At 47.1% G+C, this 23,960-nt stretch overlaps 1 protein-coding gene across 1 annotated transcript in view; it reads left to right on the forward strand.

The window, feature by feature from the left end:
- SLC9A7 (solute carrier family 9 member A7) overlaps positions 1-23,960 on the forward strand; it is a 132,209-nt gene that overhangs the window by 101,571 nt on the left and 6,678 nt on the right. The window contains exons 14-16 of the mRNA XM_088028826.1: positions 3,120-3,183; positions 12,377-12,459; positions 20,612-20,717. Of these exons, the coding sequence (XP_087884952.1) occupies positions 3,120-3,183; positions 12,377-12,459; positions 20,612-20,717 (253 nt within the window). The remainder of the gene's footprint in view (positions 1-3,119; positions 3,184-12,376; positions 12,460-20,611; positions 20,718-23,960) is intronic.

A 23,960-nucleotide genomic window follows, 5' to 3' on the forward strand; every position in this document is an offset into this window, starting at 1 on the left:
TTTAGGTAGCAGGTAGGTGGCAGAGGAAACCCTTTCTTTTGAAATATCCCACCTTCAGGAAGGAAGGTCCTTTGGGCACTGTACAAGTTATTACAGTTGGGACCTGAGAGAACTCAGACTGTGATTTGGTGTTCAGGGTTTTACATGTAGGTGTGTGTCTCATAGTCTTCCCATTATTTAGGGCCTCAGCCATTCACGTTTTTGAAAAATTATCAGTCGAAGTAGAACACTTCTAAAATTCCTGAGATGGCAGCTAATCAGAATGTACTTACACTCATACCAGAAGGGAAATTATTCATGTTCTTTCTCTATTTTTTCATTCCAGAATGAGCACGTTAGTTTGATTGCTTTATTTTCTCACTTGGTGTGAAACTGAATGAAATGTAAAGTATACCACTAGTCATATTAGCCACATTTTTCACCTGCTCAGTGGCTGGCCACTTGTGGCTCGTGGCTAGCATGTTGGACAGCGCAGATCTAGAAAGTTCTACTGGACAGCGTGGGTCTAGAATCATTCCCACGTTCCCCCCGACAAAATGTTGAACATTACGAGTTTGAGATGAGGTTAGGGTGGCCCTACTTTTGTGAGTGTATCAAGTTATTTCACCGTTTTGTGCTTTGCTGTTTTGAATTCTGGCCTGGCCACACGGACCCAGGATAAATAGATGAGTTCCTCCGACATTGCCAGAACTTGAATGAAAATAGTCACAACCTAGTCTTCCTAAGCAGTTCTGGTTGAACAAAATTTAATTCTTGTTAACCAAAGTTTTTTTTTTTCCTTTTAATAGAAATTAGTTAAAAGAATAGAGGGGGCTAAGTTTCATTTGGCAGCTTTTATCGTGTTTGGTTTTATTTTCATTATTGTAATACAGGGAATCCTTAACCTTTTCTCCTACCCCTAGTCTTCCTATTTCATCTAGGAGAGTAAAGTCAACTTGTTTTATCTTTGCTGGCATGGAAGCCACTTACGAAGGCTAATTACACCTATTTCAAAATTCACAGTATAGAAAGGAGAGATTATTAGTGGCAGACCCAGACTACTACCATATTCTTGGCCATACTGTGCCTCATGCCCTTCAGCTCACATAATCCCGTCATTGCTCCTGCCCCACAATCTGGCCAGGCCTTGTGGCTAGGCTGAGGGCTGCTGTGTCACCTGGCATTCTGGTAGGCTGTCCGAGAAACACCGGGGTAACCGGCGCTCTGTGTCTGCGCTGGGAAGCTCATCTGAGTAAGCGAGTCTGCCATGAAGTGGCTTTGTGCTGCTATAGAACCCACAGAACAAGGCCTAAGATTGGATTCCTAGCTGTTGATCTTACAAATGCTGACCAAGCTACCCTATAGAGGACTTTTCTCTGGGGAACGTGGGTTGAGAGTCTCTAAAATGGGTGAGGGCTCAAAATTCCCAAGAGCTGGGAATTCCATACGTGACCTCTCCTCTTAACACTTTGATACATTGGACACACCGGATGCTTTGAGGCTCTGGTGGGACTTTTTGGGGGCAGCCCTGAGAGGCCCCTGAATTGGATGGGTTTCGTGTCAAGAAAATCTCTGTGAGATTTGTTGTTCAAAGATCCCTGAATAATGTCCAGTTATGAGGACAAGCCTCCAACCCTCAGAATCTCCAGCCTGGAAGCAGTCCCTAGACACATAGCAAAGTCCATCGAACTCACTACAAAGATCCTACCAAACCCCAGGCCCGCAGGGAGGAAATCTGCTGTCAGGTACACTAGATTTTAACTAGAACAGTACCTGGCATCATAGGCACTCAATAAATATTTGCTGAATACATGAATTCGTCTTGTGGTTTTAAAACTTTGCCCTCAGCAACATACAGGCTATCTGTTTCCTTTCCCTCCATAGTCCCCCCTTTCCAGGGACGCACACCTTTGGTTAGTGCTTGACGAACCTGCAATAAGACAGGGTAGAGGTTGACTTTGGGAGGGCAGGCACATCTGTGTTGTCTTCTGTTTTCCTTTTCTATTAGTCTCTTTTTTCAAGAAATAACCTGGGCATCATAGGTGGGAAAGAGGGAGGGAGAGAAAGAAAAGTAAGGTGCACACACATGGGGTTTTGTAGTCCGCTGTCTACTCATTGGAGTCAGCACCCCGGTACCGGACGACCGAAGACCCTTGGTTGAGGCCATTCGGCACCTCCCGTCCCAGCTCGGGTCAGACCTGCCAGAAATCGTGTTCTGTTTATAGGTCTTTGCAACACTGGAGGGAGCGTGGGAAGACAGAGAATTTTCCTGGCCTCTTTGTTTTCTCCCCCACCCCCCCTGTGATCGAGGTCACAGTTCTCCACCTCAGAGCGAGGAAGGTACAGGGATGAAGAATTAACAGGTGCACAAAACAACAGTTGGTGTGTGACTAAGCCAAGGCAACTACCCTAGTCAAAGCATGGGATTTGTTGTAAGTGGATTTTGCCACTTTGCCTTTTCTTTCTGTCTTCAGTTGTTGATCTTAAAAGTGTCACTTCTCAGGTCATCTCCGCTGTGGGAGGACGTGGGGGCACCAGGACAAAACGTTCATGATATGCGTGCTCAAGTATTTAGGGGACGAGTACTGGTGTTTGCAACTTTATTTGAATGCATCTAAAAATTTAGATGGGTGGTAGAGAAGTGGATAGACACGCGATAAAGAAACTCCAGCAAAATGTTAATGGTAGACTTGTCGGTGGCGGGTATACAGGTGTTCACTATAAATTCTTCCAGCACCGCCGTGGATATATGAAAAATGGCGGAACGGAAGTTTAGGGAATTAAGAGCAGGTCAGGGCAGATGTGAGGAAGCAGCAGAAAGGAAAAGGCATGGGGCGTCGAGACCCACGGTTGGATTAACTGGGACCGTCTGGTGCAGGAAGGCAGAAGGACAGTCGCCAGCCAGCAGCCTCAAACAGGGTGTAAGCACCACTTGCCTCTCCTGCCCCCTGGGATCTGACATGGAACATGACCTCTTTCTCACGACTTTTGCATGACAGCCTTCCTCTTCTTCTAGCTAACTACTCCTTCCGCTTCCGGAAGGCGGTCGGCCTCTTGGCTACTTTCAGCCAGCATGGCTGCTGTGGTCCGAGCTAATACTCTCCATTTTTCTCCTTGTCTTTCTCCCTGGTGACTTACAGAGTTGGTGTCGATCCAGACCAGGACCCACCACCCAACAACGACAGCTTTCAAGTCTTACAAGGGGTAAGTCACAAGAGATGCTTCTTCCGGGGGAAGACACTGTGATAAAGGGCTAAAATTTATTGAGCACTTACTATAGGCCAGACATCTTTACGTGGATTCCCTCACCATGAGCTTGACAACAACCTTATGAGGTAGGTCCTGTTATCCCTATTTTACAGATTAGAAGCTGAAGTTGGAGAGTCTCAGTGAGTCATCTACGGTCAGAGGATTAGAAAGTGATGAAGCTGGGGTTTGACCCCAGAGTCAGCGTTCCTAAAGCAACACATTAAGGGGCTAGGCCGGCCAGGAAGAGTGTTGGAGCTAAGTCCCTGACTGCCTGCCTTCCAAGAATGGATAGACCGGATACGTTGGTGACTGGCTCACTGTCACTGGGTCAGAGTCTGTCAGTGGTGCCCAGGCAGGAGAAGAGAGGGCTGGGGTCTGACGCTCCAGCCCGGGGAATCTGAGGAAGAGAGGAAGGATGTGGGTGATTACAGGCCCTCCCGCTCCTCTAGGGCCTGGGATCCTCTACGGTCGAGTTCCTCTCAAGCCCAGGAATGGCAGAGCGGGGGTCCTCCCCCCCCCCCCCACCTCCAGGGGAAGAAGGTCACCGCCATGCGAACCGCTAAGGTTTAGGCAGGGTGGTGGCAGCAGTGACAGCCTGGGACAGCGTGCTGGGGAGGGAAGCTGTAGAGGCTGTGATCAGAGGAGCCCTGAGCAGGGAAGAGGCCCGCTACTGCAGAGAATCCCGATGGAGTCTGCGGGGCAGAGAGGAACGTTCTGGCCTGCGGTTTTGCCGTCTGTTCCCGTTACTGTTGCTGCATAACTACCTGCACCAAACAGAGGAAAGGGGAGCAACAGTGTCTTTCACTCACGGATTCTCTAGGTCAGCAGTTTGGAAAGGGCATGATAGGGCCAGCTTGCCTTTGCTCCAAGCAGAAAGCTGGGGGCTGGGGTCGTCCACAGACTCACTGGCTCGTACGTCTGGCACCTGGGGGCATTGGGCTTCCTCCCCGATGACTCAGGGTTCCCAGAGCCAGCACCACAGCAAGCAAGGTGGAAGGCCACGTCGCCCTTTCTGCCCTGGCCTTGAAGTTTTCAGGGCATCACCTCTGTGACTTGCCGGTGGTCACACTGAGTTGCTCGAGGCAGCCCAGATTCAACGGGAGGGGAGAGAGAGAGAGACCACAACCTCTTTGTGGGAAGAGCATCAGCCAAGTGGCAGACGTGAGTTCGAGCTGCCACGTGACGCTTGTTACATCCCCAGGTTTGCTCCTTCCCGAGGCCAGCATTTCCTGGGCAGACAGGATGGGGGAGGGAGGGCTTATGCTAAGAGCAGAAATTTGTTACCCAAATGTTACTAATGGGCCCCCGGAGTCAAGAACTCTTTTGTGCAGGATGGCCTCTGAAGTGCTGAGCATAGTGCCTGGCACCTGGGGGCGTTCAACAGGTATCTGATGGGCAGATGGGGCGGGGGGGGGGGGGGGGTGTGGGGAACGGGAGAAGCGACAGCGTGGCGGAAAGCCTTACTGACCACATGCGTGCACGTGGTCCGTGACACTGTGTCGGGCGTTTCTTTTTCTTCAGTCAGCATGGAATTGCACTCCATCCTAAACCCAGTCTACATATGTCAGATGCCAGAGGACCTTCTAAATGACTCCAGCCCCTGACTCAGATTGAACAAGTGTCGCAGATGGTGGTGCTGTGCGGGGTCGGGGATTGCTGCTACAGCTTTTCCTGATTTCTTTCTCTTTGAGGGTGGTCGCATCTTGGGGGCGGTGCCCCTTAAGGGACACAAAGCCATGACCTCTGAACGAGTGGGACGTTTTAGGAAGAGTTTTCAATGAGCTTCATTGGAGATGATAGGATGCCCACTTTAATGGTGCTCCAGAGGGGCGCCTGGCCGGCTCAGTCGAGGAGCACGTGACTCTTGATCGCGAGGTTGGGAGTTTGGGCTCCACGCTGGGTGTAGCGATGACTTAAAAATAAAATATTAAAACAGGAATAACGGTGCCCCGGAAGACCTTTGAGATTATATTAGAAGCGGCCACTGTGTTGGGAACTTGTGATTTCCATGAGAAATTCTTTTTGAAAAGTTGCCATTGGACTCTAGCTTGGATTTAAGGAGTTTAGAAACCGAGGGCTCAAGAATTGTGCACCTGGAAGCTAATTTAGAGTCTAACACGGAGATCTTGAAACTCACCCTGAGAAAACCTGGGTGACGTGTCTTTATTTCACTGGAAGGGAAAGAAGGGCTCTGTTAGGATATGACTGCCCTACTCCAAAGCTTCCTCCCCAGGACCGCAGCTGGTCCAGATGAATTTTGTAAGAAAAACAAGCTGATTCCAGCTGGATAGCAAGGGTTTGGACAGATGTCATCTTGTCAGTTCCAGACCAGTCAGACACCTCCGGCCCTTTTGCTGTCTGTCTGTTTGTTTGTAATTGCTGCTGCCTCTGGATTTAAGCATCTGTAAAAGGAAAGGCATGAAATGGTTTGGTTGCTTTCCTGTAGCCGAACTCACCATCCATCTCCTAAGAACCTCACATGGAGACACAGGGCTTGTAACTAAGTTACAAGCTTGCTGTCACTGTTCCATGGAGATGTTGGGGAAAGCAGCGGGTCCTAAGTGCTAAGGGTTCGAGCAGTGCATTCAGTCTGCACAGTGACAGCTAAGACAGTGCTCCCTGCCCTAGGTGGGGCGAGTTTCTGAAACCTCCCTAGTTGGGCCTGGGGGCGGTCATCGGTGTGCCCGATGGCTCCCTGGGGGGCCCTTTGGGCCAGTTGTGAATGTGCAGTTGGAGGTGACTTCTGCTGGACTCCAAGTGGCACCCAGTGGCCAGCCCTAGCCAGGAGCTGGTGTCACGGCTTCCCTGTAACCTCCCTCCTCCCCAGCCTCACACACAGTCCTGCAGAGGGTCCTCGGAATCAGTTCCACTGGCATCGTGAAAGTCTTTCAAGATTGTGTCAGACTGGGGGGGGGGGGGGGGCGGAAACAAAAGGCGAACTTCAAGCTTGGTTTCCCAGGGCACCTTCTTAAAAGGGACTCATGCCCTTGTACTTAAAGGGCTTTATATCTCTCAGTCCTCCTGGCCTGACCTTCTCGGTCCAGTGAGCCACTAACAGCAGGGCTGGGAGCACTCGGTGGTCATGAGCAACAATAAAACAGAGAAATAAATGGGCTTCTCGTTTTTGGGTAAAATCCTGGGTTCTTGCAGTTTCCCCTGAAATGGATCCAGGTCACACGCTCAGTGATGTCATGAAACTGAAAGCCCAGATGTTTGTTCCCCATCAGAAAAGAAAGGGCAGTTCTCTTTACCTCATCTTCTAAATGATCTCCCTAAAAACAAACAGGAAAGTGACATTTAATGGGAATCAATTTCTTAGGACAGCATGATTTTCCTCGCGGGGTCTAGAAGCCTAAGAGTTATGGCTACAGAACTACAGAATAATAGCTCATGTGGGGGAAGGAAAGGAGCTTTTGGCTAGAACTTCTGGCTTTATGTGAGGGAAGCATAAGAATATTGTGGGCAGACTTGAGCTTCATGTCCCTGGCAAGTTTGACTCATTAGAACAAAACAAAACAAAAAACTCAGTTGCTTTGTTTCTCCAGAGGTCTTGGTGACTCTGCAACCAAAACAAAAACAAGCCCAGCTGGAGGCAAGCTGCCTGGGCTTGGGGGTGGCTTCCCACCCCATTCAAGGGGGACCTTTTCATGCCAGACAGAGACATCATTCACTTCCTTCCCCAAGTTTACAGAAGAGCACTCATCCGGGCGCCCGGGTAGCTCAGTCATTAAGCTTCTGCCTTCGGCTCAGGTCATGATCCCAGGGTCCTGGGATCGAGCCCCGCATTGGGCTCCCTGCTCCACGGGGAGCCTGCTTCTCCCTCTCCCACTCCCCCTGCTTGTGTTCCCTCCCTCGCTGTGTGTCTCTCTCTGTCAAATAAATAAATAAAATCTTAAAAAAAAAAAAAAAGAGCACTCATTGATGGGGCTGCTTTGGAGTAGCGAGGAGCACGCATCCGAATTTATCCTGGCTTTATCATCTCAGCAGGACCGGGTCACAAGCAGGATATTAGTGGAATGTGGAGGAAAGGAAACCACTGGGCTTGTGGTGCGTGTGTGCATGTGTGCGTGCATAAGTACTCGTGCACACAGAAAATCAGCTGTTTATAGTTGCGTTGACATATAACTTTCTGGGTCCTTCCCCAGTTTTTCTCCAGGCTGAAATCTGATACCCGGTCACTTAAATCTTTGACTTCAAACAGTTGCTGAAGGGCCTTTTATCAAGTTCCTCCTCTTTGCTCCCCCTACCCCCCCATCACCATGCTTTTCTTTTTTGTTCTTCTGATCTCCCCCACCTTGGTCCCTGAATTCCCTTCTGGCTATTCTTTTTTTTTTTTTTTTCCTTAGACGTGCAGAATTCACGGGGCACCTGGGTGGCTCAGTCGCTAAGCATCTGCCTTCGGCTCAGGTCTTGATCCCAGGGTCCTGGGATCCCTCCTCGGCGGGGAGCCTGCTTCTCCCTCTCCCACTCCCCCTGCTTGTGTTCCCTCTCTCGCTGTGTCTCTCGCTGTCAAATAAATAAATAAAATCTTTTTAAAAAAGTAAATGAAATCTTCAAAAACTTTAAAAAATTAAAAATAAAAAAGTGCAAAATTCACATTAATTTATTCATGCATTTGACAAATGCTTACTGAGCACCTGTTATGTTTTGGACAGTCTTTCAGGCTCAGGGGCTACATCTGCAAACAAGACACGTGAACCTCCATCCTTAAGGGTGTGGTGACAGTGTGATGAAGGGGACGGGTAAGGGCGAGAGTGCCAGAGGTGAGATCAGTAGATCTGTCTTGCTGCCCTGAGCGTCCCCACGGACCAGCAGCCTGAGCATCACCAGAGATCTTATAAACATGCAGACTGTCAGGCTCCACCTAGGCCCACTGACTCTGAACCTGCATTTTAACGGGTTTCCCACGAGGGTCGTGTGCCCATTCACAATTTGAAAAACCCTGGAGTAGGCATTGTGGAGCTCTTGATTCCCTGTTTTTAAAACCTGTTATTACTCCCTTCTGAGGGTCAATGGCTCCACCATTCCAGGGACAGGAAGAAGAAAGGCCCAAATTGGGTCACATCACTTACTTGCTCTTTTGCTCTGCATTAGATTTCTAGGGCCACCATAACAAATTCCCACAGACTCAGTGGCTTAAGACACTGGTCTTCTATTCTGTAGGTTAAAAGTTTGGTGGGCTCTTCCGGTTTCTCTGTTTCAAGGCCAAAATCAAGGTGTCGGCCGGGTTGGGCTCTGGGGGAGAACCCACTGCCAGGCTCATTCTGGTTGCTGGTAGAATTCAGTTTTGTGGTTGTGGGACTAAAGTCCTATTTCCTTGCTGACTGTTGGCCCAGGGTCAAGTTCCTGTCCTAGAAGCACCTGCATTTCCTGGTTCATGGACCCTCTGTCTTCAAAGTCAGCAACAGTGGGGCGACTCCCTGTCACACTTTGCATCTTTCCTGCTTCGTCTTCCACTGCAACTCTCTGACTCTTTTGCCCTCCTTGTCTACTTTTAAGGGCCTGTGTGATTGCACTGGCCCCCCTGGAAAACCTTAAGTCCATCTACAAAGCCCCTTTGGCCATGTAACGGAACATACAGCCTCCTGGGATTAGGACGTAGACATCTTTGTGGGGAAGGGAGTATTCTGCTCCATCTCTGAAAAAAACCGTAAGTTGCTCTCATTACTGTAATGACCTTAACTTTGAAAATTTATATCTTAATAATAAGAATGGAATGAAATATAACTCTGCCCAGAAATCCTTATTTATTAGTTGTAGAAAAAATATTCCAAAAATAGGACCTTTTGTCACTCCTCAGTTCTGGAAATGTGCTCCTTGAGGGGCAAGTGCTAATCTCATTCCTCTTTGTGTTTCTGGCACCCAGCATGGTGCCTGGCACATAGTAGGTGCTTAATGAATGCAGAAAAAATATATACACTCGTGGTTACATCCTTGAAATATGGGGATAAGGAAAGTCGGCGATACTTTCTTAAAGGGGCTTCCCTATTAATAATGTCAACAAAAAGCTTAAAAATCCCTTGTGTTACTCATAAGAACATAGGGTTACCAAGAGCTGGGGGTTGGGGGAGTTGGGGAGATGTTTAAGGGTACAGGCCTGCAGCTAATAAAAAGTTCTGGAGATCTAATGCACACCATAGTGAATATAGTCAACAGTACTCTATTATAAACTACAAAGTTGCTGAGAGAGTAGGTCTTAATTGTTCTCACCAAAAAAAAATAAATAAATAAATAAACCAGAATTATGTGAAGGGAAACAGGTGGCAGCTCATGCTACCATGGTAATGGTACTGCAACAGAGAAATGTATCAAACCAACACATCCTATGCTGTAAACTGAAACTGACAGAATGTTATATGTCAGTTACATCTTGCGCAAGACAGTGGCACAGCCAGGAGTAGAGCTAGGATCTGGACCCACAGACTTTGTTGAGAAAGCCTGTGATACTTGTACCTATACCTCTTGGCAGGCTCTGTTGCCTTTGAAACATTTCTCAGAGAAGCCAACCTTGTACCCAGCCTTGAAAAATGAATAGGGATTGGCCAGGTAGTTGTTGTCGGTGGGAGAAGGTGACCATCTGAAAGGATGCTCCAAGTTCGAAAAGCAGCCTGAGCTAAAGACATGGGGCATAAACCCTCCTGTGGGAATGCAGGTTTGGGGGAGCAGGTCCCCACCTTTTCTGTGGGCAGCACTTGAATGGAAAAACAAGGGTCTGCACCTGCAGCCTGAGAAGGGGGCTGCCCATTATAGGATCAGCCTGCACCCACACTGACCCCTGCTCTGCCCTAGACTGCCTGAAGCAGGAAGGGGGCCCCCAAATCGGCAAGCAGCTTTGGTTGTCTTCCAGGTCAGCCTAAAAAATTAGTCCCATTCCACAGATGCTCCCTGATTTCTCCAGAGCCACCATATGTGGATTTCTCCATGTTCTTCCTGTACCTAGTCATGCTTCTGGCACCATCTCTTAGAATAAGAAGTTGTTGAACACCCCTGTTATGAAGCCGCACTTTTTATTTGCTCAGAATTTACCCCTGGTAACCTTTCGGGGCTGTCTTTTAGTTAGGTTAGGACGACAGAGTCAGGGTTTGTGGTTTTTATTCCTGTTTTAGGGGAGGAGCAGATGCAACTGACTTGGGGGGGGGGACTTGTCTTGTGCCTGATGGCTTACAGTATCCTTCCTGATGAGGTGTGTCACCGTGTTAGTTTCTTCTTTGGTAAGATTCTACAGGCACTTAGAGCCACGAGCTTAGAGCCTATCACTTTATAAAGAACCATTTAATTTTTCCATGAAGATATTTGCCCCTCAGAATTCTCATGTACCGGGGCGCCTGGGTGGCTCAGTCGTTTAGTGTCTGCCTTCAGCTCAGGTCATGACCCCAGGGTCCTGGGATCGAGGCCCACATCCGGCTCCCTGCTCAGCAGGAAGCCTGCTTCTCCCTCTCCCACTCCTCCTGCTCGTGTTCCCTCTCTCGCTGTCTCTCTCTTTCTCTCAAAAAATAAATAAAAATCTTTAAAAAAAAAATGCTCACCTACCACTTTTCCACTCAGTCGAGGGGCATTCGGAAACCTCCCTCAAGTTGGCATTACGTCACCAACTAATTACCCAAAGGAATGATCATGCTCTGCAGATGGAGACATTTCTGTGCCCTCTTTCTTCCACAAGATTTATAAAAATATGAAATGCAGTTAGTCTCTGGGAACTCTCTCTCTCTCTTTTTTTTTAATTTCCTCATCCCTAGAAGGGCTCATTTAACCAAGCCATTTCCACATGTGTCCCTAAATATCCTTCAGATACCCTAGGGACTCTGTTTGTAAAAATAACCTTTGTTATTGGAAACATTAGAAATTTAAATAGTGCTTGCTAATTTCCCTCCCTTTACTTGTCCCTGTGCTCCCCCTTCTCGGACATCTCTGACCGACCCATACTATCTCAGTCACAGGTGGGGCTCACACCTGCTGCGATGTGGAACTCCTTGGAACTGTGGCTCATCTTGCGTTTGGCTATTGTCAGTGGCACCTCGCCTGTAGAGTTGCCTCTCCCTGTACCATTCCAGGGGGTGATGGCAAAAATGACTGCGCCTCCCAAGCAGTCCGTACTTTCAGAGCTTGTCATCCGACGACGCAGAACTCCAGCAACGCCCTCCGATGGCCACAGTCAGTCCGCTCTTTAATAGGAGTAATTGCGCTGCTTATACTGTTTGCACAGAGCAGATGACCCAAGCCTCAAATGAATGTTTGATTTTGCAAGTCATTTTGCCAATCAAATGACGGGGATGTTTGAGTTGGAAAGGAATGGAAGGAGTAACCACTTGAGGGCAGCGGAAATAACAGAAATGCGGGGCCCCTGGGTGGCGCAGCGGGTTGAGCGTCCGACTCTTGGTTTCGGCTTGGGTCCTGATCTCAGGGTCATGAGATTGAGCCCCACGTTGGGGCTCCACGCTCAGCATGAGGTCTACTTGAGATTCTCTCCCTCTCTCTCCCTCTGCCCCTCCCACTCATGTGCTCTCTCTTTCTCTCAAAGAAATAAATGAATCTTTAAAAATAATAGAAATGCCAGTTCCGACCCCATTTCCCTCGCTCACTGCCCCCATCTTCCTAAAGCTGCCAGGGCAACAAGTTACTGCACCACCTGGAAGGCAATGTAGGTGCCTCAGTAAGGACCACCAAGAGCCCGAGGCTGAGCCGTCAGGGAACGACCAAGTGTGACTTCCCCAGGCCAGCTTTGGGGAGGGCTGGAAAGTTGGTTTTATAGAAGCCTTCTTTAATATTCCCTATAGATCACTTTTGGCCCGTTAGGATCTACACTATGTTAGCGTAATCAATCTGCTAAAAGGCACTTCAAGGAAAATTACAGTAAGAATGCCAAAAGAAATTTTGTACTGCACTGAGTTGATCTGTCCACAGACATAACCGAGCCTTTTTACTTTGGGGTTGATTTGTCTGCCTTTTGGATTTATTTGGTTTCTTTCAAGGTATTCCCCCCCCACCCCCAGTATATCTGAAACTTTGGTGATATAGGATGTTTGACTCTGAGCTCAAAATCTCTAAAAGTTATTGGTTAAAAAAGAAGCTTCCCCCTCCCCTCCCCCCCCCACACCCCATTTCAATCCCTTTTCTGCAACTAAACATCTGTCTTCTGGTTTGTTCCTAGGATGGTCCAGATTCTGCCAGAGGAAACCGGACGAAGCAGGAGAGTGCCTGGCTATTCAGGCTGTGGTACAGCTTTGACCACAAGTATCCTTTTCAGTGGCTTCCCTGTATTTGTGAAACATCGATGGTGAAATTCTCTTATTGTCAGTGAACGACTCCTGATGAGTAAGGAAGATGTGTGCTTGGTACAGGTATACTCAGTCCTCTCTTGGGCCACATGCAATGTTCATTCATGACCTGAACCAAAATCAAGAGTTGGACGCTTAACTGACTGAGCCACCCAGACTCCCCCAGAAAAAGCATTTGACAAGATCCAACATCCTTTCCTGATAAAAAGAAAACCTGTCAACAAATTAGGTGTAAATGGAATGTATGTCAACATTATAAAGGCCATATATGACAGGCCCACAGCCAACATCATACTCAATGACAAAAAGCTGAAAGCTCTCCTCTGAGATCGGGAAGGATGCCCACTCTTGCCACTTCTTTTCAATACAGTATTGGAAATCCTAGCCAGAGCAGGTAGGCAAGAAAAAGAAATTTGATTCTCCAAATCAGAAGGGAAGAATTAAAATGGTCTCTGCAGATTAAATTTAAATTAAAATTGTCGGGGCGCCTGGGTGGCTCAGTCGGTTAAGCGTCTGCCTTCGGCTCGGGTCATGATCCCGGGGTTCTGGAATCGAGTCCCGCATCGGGCTCCCTGCTCTGTGGGGAGCCTGCTTCTTCCTCTCCTCCCCACTTGTGCTCTCTCACTATCTCTGTCTCTCTCTCTCAAATAAATAAAAAAAAAAAAATCGAAAAAAAATTTTAAATTAAAATTGTCTCTGCAGATGACATGATCTTTTTTAAAAGGTTTATTTATTAGAGAGAGAGTGAGCACGGGGAGGGTGGAGGGGCAGAGGGAGAGGAGAGAGAGAATCTCAAGCAGACTCCCCGCTGAGCGTGGATCCTGATGTGGGGCTTGATCTCAGGACCCATGAGTTCATGACCTGAGCTGAAACCAAGAGTCAGATGCTTAACCAACTGAACCATCCAGGTGCCCCTGCAGATGACATGATCTTACATATAGAAACCCCTAAAGACTCTACCAAAAAACTCTTTTAAAACTAATAAATTCAGGAAAGTCAGAAGATAGAAAGTCAACAGACAAAAACCAGTTGCATTTCTATACACTAACAATGAACTATCCAAAAAAGATACTAAGAAAACAATCCCAGGGCGCCTGGGTGGCTCAGTTGGTTAAGTGTCTGCCTTCAGCTCAGGTCATGATCTCAGGGTCCTGGGATTGAGTCCCGTGTCAGGCTCCCTGCTCAGCGGGGAGTCTGCTTCTCCCTCTCCCTCTGCCTCCTCCCCCTTGCTCATGCTCTCTCTCTCTCTCTCAAATAAATACATAAAATCTTTTTTAAAAAAAGAAAAGAAAACAATCCCATTATGATACCGTTAAAAACAATAAAATACTTAGGAATAAATTTAACCAAGTAGGTTAAGATCTATACACTGAAAACTAAAAAACACTGATGAAAGAAGTTGAAGAAGACACAAATAAATGGAAAGGTATTTGTGTTCATAGATTGGAAGAATTAATATTGTTAAAATTGCCTTATGAGCCAAAGCAATCTATAGATTCAGTGCATCTCTATCAAAATTCTAATGGTGTTTTTTAAAATAAAAACAATCGTAACATTTGTATGGAACACAAATTACCCTGAATAGCTAAAGCATCGTGAGCAAAAAGAACAGAACTGGAGGCATCATACTCCCTGATTTCAAATTATATTACAAAGGCATAGTAATCAAAATAGTATAATATTAGCATTAAAACAGATACACAGACCAGTGGAACAGAATACAGAGCCCAAAAATATACCCTCATGTATTCGATCAACTAATCTTCAACCAAGGTGCTGAGAATACATAATAGGGAAAGGACAGTCTCTTTAATAAATGGTGTTGGGAAAACTGGATATCCACATGCAAAAGAATGAAACTGGAACCCGTCTTACACCACTCACAAAAATCAGCTCAAAATGGCTTAGAGACTTAAATGCAAGACCTGAAACCATAAACTCCTGGAAGAAAACATAGGAGAAAACTCCTGACATTGGTCTTGGCGATGAGTTTTTGGATTTAACCCCACACGCATAGGCAACGAAAGCAAAATAAACAAATGGGCCTACATCAAACTAAAAAATTTCTGTACAGCAAAGGAAACCATCAACAACAAGAAAAGACAACCTGTGGGATGGGAGAAAATATTTGCAAATCATATATTTGCTAAGGGATTAATATCCAAATTATATAAGGAACTCCTCCAACTCAACAGCAGAAACCCAAAGACCCCAATTTAAAAAATGGGCAGAGGACCTGAATAGATGCTTTTCCAAAGAAGACACACACTTGGCTGGCAGATACATGGGAAGTTGTTCAGCATCACTAATCATCAGGGAAATGCAAATCAAAACCATGATGAGCTCTCACCTCATATCTATTAGGATGGCTGTTACCAAATGTCAAAAGATAACAAGTGTTGGGAGGCTGTGGAGAAAGGGGAACCCCCTCCTACACTGTCGGTGGGATGTAAACTGGTGCAGCCACTGTGGAAAACAGAATGGAGGTTCTTCAAAAAATTAAAAATAGAACTACCATAGGATCCAGCAATCCCCCCTCTGGGTATGTATCCAAAGGAGATAACATCACTGTCTCAAAGAGATATCTGCACTCCCATGTTCATAGCAGCATTATTCTCAGTAACGAAGATAAGGAAATAACCCAAGTGTCCATCAGTGCATGAATGAATAAAGATATGTGCAAGTGTGTGTGTATATAGTGGAATATTATTCAGCCTTAAAAATGAAGGAAATTCAGCCATTTGAGACAACGTGGTTGAACCTGGAGGACATTATGCTATGAAATAAGCCAGGCACAGAAAGAAAAACACTGCATGGTCTTCCTTATGGGTGGAATCTAGAAAAGTCAAACTCAGAGTAACAGAGCATAGAATGGTGGTTGCCAGGGGCTGGGGAGTGGAGGAAATGGAGAATGTTGGTCAAAGGGTACAAACTTTCAGTTATAAGATGAGTAAGTTCTGGAAACCTAATGTACAATATGGTGACTATAGTTAATAATCTGTATTGTATACTAGAAATTTTCTAAGGGGGTAGATCTTAAGTTTTCACATCACACACACAGAAAAATGGTAACCATGTGAAGTGATGGATATGTTAATTAGCTTGATTGTGGTAATCATTTCACAATATACACGTATCTAAACATCTCCCACACCTTTAATACATGCAGTTTTTTATTTGTCAGTCATACTTCAATGAAGCTGAGTGGGGAAGAAATTATTCCTCGAAGAGCAACAGGAGTGATCTCTAAAGTCTCTGAATGTAAATTTTAGCGACAAGGATTTCTACTTGTTTAGTTTGGAGGAGAGAAACTAAGAACAGAAGCAGGCACAAAGTGTCTGAAGAATTAGATGAGGAAGGTGCCCATAGTTCATTCTATAGCTCCATCGATGATCTCACAAGAAAATGTGGGCTTTGGCTGCATCAGAAGAGGGTTTGGCTGGATGGGAATGATCCCCACAAGGCAGGAAGAGCAAGTGTGGTACCTCCTTCGCTGGACAAGCCTGAAAATGGAAGAGATGGGCTTCCAATTTAAGATAAGAGGCTCAGCGCGCACACATAGCTCTCTTGTTGTTCCCAGGCCTCCTTGGAATCACAAAAGAGATACTTTGGGGTATTCGCAAGACCAAATGTAGAGGTAATTGTAGCAGAGAAAACCATAGCCCAAGACCAAAGCCAGTTTGTCTAGGTGATTTATTAAAGAATGTTGTAACAGTTGCAACAGGCACTTCCTGTGTCCACAGATCAACTGGTAGCTGTTAATTTTCTCTTTAGGCCATAGCTCTCTAAAGAAAGACTTACTACCTGGGGAGGGCTTGATAGAGAAACAGATCTTGAGGCCACCAAAGAATATTCTCCCTAGAGTAACCTCCCCCCCGCCACCCACCCAACTTTGGCGTGGTCAGATTCCCCACCTGCTTGATGAACTGAGAAACTGAATAAAGACGTGGGGGGCATGCCAAAGTCATTCATTCCTATATATGTACCTGCATGTCCTATATATGTACATGTACATATATACATATATATGTATATATTTTTAAGTAAACCCTACACCCAAGGCGGGGCTCTAACTCATGACCCCAAGATCAGGAGTTGTATGCTCTACCAACTGAGCCAGCCAGGTACCCTGCCGAATATTTATTTTTTAATTTTTCTAATAAAAGCCTTAGAGTTGCAAGGCTTTTCCAGTCACAGTGTAAGAACAGGCTATTAGAAAAAGGAGCAAGCAAATAAGAAACTTTGGAAATTAAACATAAAGTTTCTGAAATGAAGCCCCAAAATGGATAGTTTAATTACATGGTGGAAACCAAACTGTTGATCTGGGAGATGAAGCTGAGGAAAAAAGCTGTGAGAATTCAAGCACAAAGTCAGAGATGGGCAAGAGAAGAGTTACGAGATGAAGAGGTCCAGAGTCCTTGAACAGAATCTAAAAGGAGAAGATAGAGACTGTGGAGGAAAAGAAGAACCAAAGAAATAATGGAAGAAAAAAAAAATCCCTTGGCTAAGGGCAGATTCTTGTCTCCAGAGTGGGAGGGCCCACCTGGTGTGAGTAGCATGAATGGACACGTTGGAGCATTCCATAACTAAAGGGGAAAAGCAGGACTCTTCATGGCTTCCAAAGACAAAGACTGGCAGCCTTTAAAGAGAAAGAATCCAATGTGGCATTAACAAAATTGAAGGTTAGAATACCATGTAGCATTGTCAGAGTTCTAGGATGAAAAGAAAAAGTCTGAGCCTAGAATTCTACACCCAAGCTGAGTGGGCAAAAAAAGGAGGGTGGCTTTCAGACATGCGAGAGTTGAGAAAGTTTAGCACTGTGCAGACTCTCTAAGAAGGAGGGGGGAAACCCAACAACAGCATAAGGATCAGATAAAACCAAAATCAGATCCAACTAAGGGGACAGCAATGAAGAAGTCATTTTTTATAACCCAGAAGTGAACAAGATCAAAACAATTAAAAGAAGATCTTGTATTTCGCAAGACACTCAGGTTTCTCTTCTCACTAACAAAGTTTAAATGACACTGTATTACATTTCTTTTAATAGTGTTCTAGCCACGGGGAACCTGGGTGGCTCAGTTGGTTAAGTGTCTGACTCTTTTTTTTTTTTTTTTTTTTTTTAAGTAGGCTCCACACCCAACACAGGGCCTGAACTTACAACCCGGAAATCAAGACCTGAGCTGAGATCAAGAGTTGAACGCTTAACCAACTGAGCCACCCAGGCACCCCCTAGTGTCTGACTCTTGATCTCAGCTCAGGTCTTGATCTCAGGGTCATGATTTCAAGCCCCTCACTGGGCTCCACGCTAGGCATGGAGTCTACTTAAAAAAAAAAAAAAATAATGTTCTAACCACTCTACTTGGTTACAGGGAATAATATGCATATAACAATATTATTACGAATGCTATTTAGTGGTTTTTAACATTTAGACTCAATTCATAGACAAAGTATAGAAAATTTACTTATCAGTTATAAAATAGAATGCAGATGTTATATATCTGCAGTATAAAATTAATTGTAATCAAAATTAGGAAAAACTTGAAGAGGCAGGAGTATAAATGAATTAAATGTACCATCCTTCGCAGGACGGAGTTAAAAGCCTCTGACTAAAGTTTATAAATCAAGAAAGAGAAAAAACTTATTCTTCTGGTGTAGACACACACACACACACACACACACACACACACACACACACACACACACACACACACAGAGTGGAACACTACTCAGCCATACAAAAGAATGAAATCTTGCTATTTGTGACAACATGGATGGATCTTGAAGCTATTATGCTAAGTGAAATAAATCAGAGAAAAACAAATGCTACACTGATTTTACTGAAATGTGGAATCTAAAAAACAAAACAAAGAAAATCCAGATTCATAGATACAGAGAACAGATTGGTGGTCGCCAGAGGGGAAGGAGGTTGGTGGAGTGAAATGGGTGAAGGGGACCAAGAAGTACAAACTTCTTGGGGCGCCTGGGGGGCTCAGTCGGTTAGGTGTCTGCCTTCAGCTCGGGTCATGATCCCAGGGTCCTGGGATCAAGCCTTGCATCAGGCTCCCTGCTTGTCAGAGTCTGCTTCTCCCTCTGCCCTCCCCCGCTTATGCTCTCTCTCTCTAGCTCTCAAATAAATAAGTAAAATCTTAAAAAAAAAAAAAAAAAAGTACAGGGGCGCCTGGGTGGCTCAGTTGTTAAGCATCTGCCTTCGGCTCAGGTCATGATCTCAGGGTCCTGGGGTCAAGCCCCACATCGGGCTCCTGCTCAGCAGGAAGCCTGCTTCTCCCTCTCCCTCTCCCCCTGCTTGTGTTCCCTCTCGCTGTGTCTCTCTCTGTCAAATAAATAAAATAAAATCTTAAAAAGGTAGTACAAACTTCCAGTTATAAAATAAGTAAGTCATGGGGATATAATGTACAGCATGGGGAATACAGTCAATAATATTGTATTAATTTTGTATGGTAACTACATTTATTGAGGTGATCATTTTGCAATAGATAAAAAAGCGAAATCACTACATTGTACACCTGAAACGAAAATAATATTGTATGTTAGTTATGCCTCAATTTAAAAAAAAAAAAAAGGTCTTTGGTGAAGTTGTAATTACCAGAACAACTGGATGGGACAGAGACTTGATATTTCATTTTGGCCCTTCAAAGAACTTGCATATTTAAAAATCTATCTGTAAATGGCTTTTTTCTCTCTTTTAAAGAAGTTGTTAGAGGGCCTTTTGTATTTGGGGACTGTGAGAACTTGGCTTTGAACTACCCGAAGCAGGCCACTGAAAGGTAGCCTCGGGGTTCCGATGTGCCTGTATATTACTCCTTCTGGAATCCAGCCTTGCTGTCAGCTCCGCAGCTAGACTCAAAGTAGCCAATAGGCCAGCAGGGGCCATTCCCAGAAATGTGGTTGGAGGACAGTGGTCAGAGGGGGCTTGTTCGGTTTCGTAAAGAGGTTCAGCAGAGCCTACACCTTGTTCATCGTGGAGTGATTCCCTACAAGGAGGATACTCCAGGGTCTTCCTTCCGTCTCCTCCCAGAGAAGAAGGCTTTTTTTCTCCTGTGCTGAGCAGTAAATATTGATGGTGCTCAGAGCAGTCATCCTCTGGGGTACAGATGACTAGGATACCTCCTTACCTTCCTTTAAATTCTCTTGGCCGTTTCCGCCGTGGAGGTGGCCATGGGGGTCTCCACCTTTTCCATATTGCTGGGGCTGTGGGTACCAGAAACGGTCCAGGCGCTGTCATATCATGACGCATGCTTCCTGGTGCTTCCCACACAGGCTCATGCACTTGACGGCACAGGTATCCACAGACTGACAAATCCTGAGCTCCCAGGGTAGCTGACCTTCACCTTAGGGTGGTGGTCTCAACCGAGGGCAGGTTTGCTTCTCAGGGGACATTTGACAATGTCTAGAGACTTTTTTTTTTAAAGATTTTATTTCTTTATTAGAATGAGAGACAGAGCACGAGAGGGAAGAGGGTCAGAGGGAGAAGCAGACCCCCCGCTGAGCAGGGAGCCCGATGCGGGACTCGATCCCGGGACTCCAGGATCGTGACCCGAGCCGAAGGCAGTCGCTTAACCAACTGAGCCACCCAGGTGCCCCGTCTAGAGACATTTTTGTTGTCACGCCTGGGAGAGGGGTCGGGGGTGCTCCTGTCCCTACAGGGCAGAACAGTCCCCTACAACCAAGAATGACCTGACGCCCAATGTCGGTAGTGTTGAGATTGAGAAGCCGATATGCTGTCTCCTGTTTCCAAGACGTGAGCTGGTTGTGTGTCCAAAGCTGGAATGCTGATTGAAACCAAAATTCTCATGCAGCATAACAAGGGAGAAGGATGCTCTAATTAATCAAATATTCTTTTTGCCTGCAAAGCGGGAACCGCCAACCTGAGAGTTAACAGTGAATGCTTAAGGCTGACAGGATGGTTTAATCTTTGATTCAGATTATTGTAGACCCCAAGGATTTTCTGAATCGTACTGGTAAGATGTGGGGGAGGAGGCCATTTGTGGGTAGCAGCCTGGATGATTTACTCTGGGGGATTTCTAAACACGTTGTGTTGGGTGTGTGTTTTCTTTGCAGACATTTTTTCCTTAAGTCGCTTTTTAAAGTTACTTGAAGCCCATCCTCACACACAGTGGCCCGCCGTTGACCACCACGCTCCCAGCCTGGTGTGGCCTGCTTGCTCGGTGTCTGACCAGTCCTCAGGTGTACGACGTAAGTACGGCGCGTCAGGGGCGTTTTCTTGCTCACTGGGTCCGGGGAGTGTCTTCCCCAGGAAGAGGAAACCTGTTGCTTGCAAGCCTCCAAATCCATGGGTTTTGCATCTCTAAGTAAGATGATTAGAAATGGCCGACTTCCATATGTTGACCTATTTTGCACAGTAACAGGGAAACCTTTTTACCCGGGCTGTGGGGCCCCGTCACGCACGTCCGCAGCTGTGGTGTAGTAGAAAGAGCACTTGATTTGGAATCCGAACAACTAGATTCAAAGCCAAGCCCTGAGGCCATTTAGGTGTTCTGTGCCTTGGTTTTCCTGTCTGTAAAGTGGGCCTAGTTGTACAGGCTGGCTGTGAGATTAAAGGCTAAGGTACAGAAAAATACTGTGAACCGCAAAGCGTTTAGCAAATGTGAGGATTCTTTTTGTGAATGCTTTATTTACATTGATATGGTTAGGCCCTTTCCATTTTCAGATTCAGACTTAGCACAGTATGAAAAGAATATCCACACTGGTGGACATCTGAGCTTTGGGACTGACTTGCGAGCTCCTTATGTGGGTTGCTGGGCAAAAGGGTGGGGAGAGCAAGCAGCTACCCACACAGAAGGACTGGAGGAGAGGGGAAAGGCCCTTCTTCCTCTCTCTTCTGCCACCTTCCTCATCCGGTCACAAATACAACCATTATAGCCTAGGAGAGAAGAACTCCTTAAATTTGTGTAGAGCTTTACAGCTCACAAAGGCCAAGTTTATTCTCTTGGCCATACTGTAAATAATCAGCTACTACAGGGTTACGGAGGAAGAAAGTGCCAAGGTCCCAGGATTAGTAATTGGCAGAGCTGAGACCCTAATGCAGGTTTCAGAGAATTCGCAAACAACCTGCAATTGACTTGATTAGCATTGAGAAAGCAGAATGCAAAGCCCAGATCTGGGAGAGAAGACCCCTGACCAGTTCTAACGGGGCGGGGCAGCAGGCTTGGGAACGACTGTTTGCATTCAGGTGGTACAGAGGGGCAGGGGGCATAGCTGGGCGGGGGGTGCTGGGGTCTGGCATGCTAAGGAGCAGCCTCATCAGAGATGGGGCGACTTGGTCAAGAAGCAAGAATCTGTCCCCTGTTGCTTTGGGCTGGGGTCCTGACCAGGGTCTCAGTCAGCTACAGACACAGTGAGGCTTGCACTTGAGAGAGTGGGAGCATAGAGTCTTTGAAAAATTAATTGAGGAAGCCCAAGGTGAGAGAGTGGAGGGGCCCCCGGTGGGGTTTGGAGCCCAGTGAGGGTCTCGGGCAGGGCCGCTCTCGCGTGGCTGTTCGACACTCTGTGGTTCTCACCCATCACCTAGAGGGCGTTTGTACTTTTTGGTTTAGTTGGGCCATGTTGAAGATGTTCCTTATTCACTCTTTGCACTAACTCTAAACCACTCAGGTTGGATATCCACCTAGAAAACAGGGTTCTTCCATTCATGAAAGTGACCTCTGGTTGTTTAAAATGGGCACATTCCTGCAACACACGTTTGCAGGGTTATTCAACAGCATCTTCATGGCAGCCTTCAGGGGACAGCTGGCTGCATAATTTTACAAACCTCCAGCTTAAAACTTTCGTCAGTCCTATCATCTAGAATTCGAGGAAGTGGATCGGTTTCATCATCTGTGTATCACGTTCATTAAGCTCTGATTTGGAAATCCCTGTCCACTGGGTTTTACCATGTCCTTGTTTCGGGTACTATTTGTCCGGGCTTGTGAGTTTCATAATGGAATGGGTCAACATCCAATTTTGCTTTCTCCTGTTGGTGAATTTGAGCCCTGCTTCCCACTGCCTCGGGTCAGCCAGCGTGGACCACACGGGCTGGTGTGCGGGGGCGGGGGGCTGGGGATGGTGAGGAATGGGGGGGGCCTCAGCTGGGCTGCAGTAGGGGGCGTGGCTACATTTGCAGCATTTCCCTCCAAGCAGTTGCTTCACATTCCTCTCTGTCCTCGAAAGAGTAAAATGCATGCCAGGAGAGTCTCCCCCTGAAAAGGGGGAACTAAGAGCCCTGGCTGCGGTATTTTGACATTATTACTTAGCGCTCGCAGGCACGGGAGAAATGGAACGTGCTAAAACAGGGAACACAATCCCATTTGTTGTTAGGAAAACGATCGTGGGACAGATGGAGCCTCGGGACTTTCTAAATACTGATGGCGAGGAGGAATTTGGGGAGTTTGGAGTGAGTTTTGGAATTACGCTCTGCCTGAGTAGAGGATTCTTACTCGGTTGCACCTTTGCACGCTGCCTCATTCCAGTGAGGATTTGAGGCCACAAGCAACAAGAGTTGCGTGCTCACCTGTCAAGAAAAAAGCCGGAGCACTGGGTTAAGAGGAGTCAGGCTGTGGAGCGTGGAGAGGTCGACATCACTGAGGAGCGATGCAGAAAGCAGGCTTGAGCTTGTCACCAGTGAGCGCACACAGACAGGCTGGGACGGGAGGAGGAGGTCGGCAGACCCACGCGTCCTCCCTGGGCGCTGAACAGGCGTTCCTCTGGCACCTGCTGTGGCTTAAGCCCCTCAGGGAAGGGCGCCAGGAAGAGGAGGCGGCCACTGTGCTTTGCTGGTTTCTCACCCAGAGGGGGGTGCAGGTATGCCAGGGAGAATCTGCCCGTGGCCTTGGACAGCGTGACTGGGGGTGGGGGTCGGGGGGGGGAGGGTAGGAGGCTGTTGGGGAGGCGGGTTCCATGCCCTGCACCGAGGACATCCTGCCGCGTAGACGATGCAGGACTCCAGAAGCACCTGGAAGAGCAGATGGGCAATAGGAGAGCAAGAGCACTTTGGCTAGAGCGTTCTGGAGCCGTGTCTGACAGACGTGCTGTGGGGGCAGGAGGGGAGCCAAGCGCCCCTCGTTTTGCTGGCGAAACCCATTAGAGGGTGAAGGGTTGTGTCTGACCCTGCGCTGCTTCCCGAGCCCTCCCCTGGGTCTGGAAGTTTCGAGAGGCCGCCGCTCGGCTCCCGCCCTGCCTGGCCCTGCTCGGTCCGCTCTGCTGCAGCTGCGGCTTAGCATGAGCTGCCGGCCGGTCCTCTTCCTGACCTGGGGAGTGTTCACATCCTCGCTGTGGGCCGAACCGGTCCGGAGGCAGCAGAAACCCCACCTCCGCTTCCTACCAGCTGGACCGCCTGGGGCATAGTCCACAGGTTCTCTGGGCTCAGGTCTCCTCCTCGGACCCAGGAGAAGGGAGGGGGGGAGGGTGATTCGCCAGCTCCTGTGACCAGGGCACCCTGGC

This window comes from Eumetopias jubatus, unplaced genomic scaffold (genome assembly GCF_037043125.1).
Source record: "Eumetopias jubatus isolate StellerSeaLion01/CBP00866 unplaced genomic scaffold, mEumJub1_p1.0 scaffold_11, whole genome shotgun sequence".
Taxonomy (NCBI): Eukaryota; Metazoa; Chordata; class Mammalia; order Carnivora; family Otariidae; genus Eumetopias; species Eumetopias jubatus.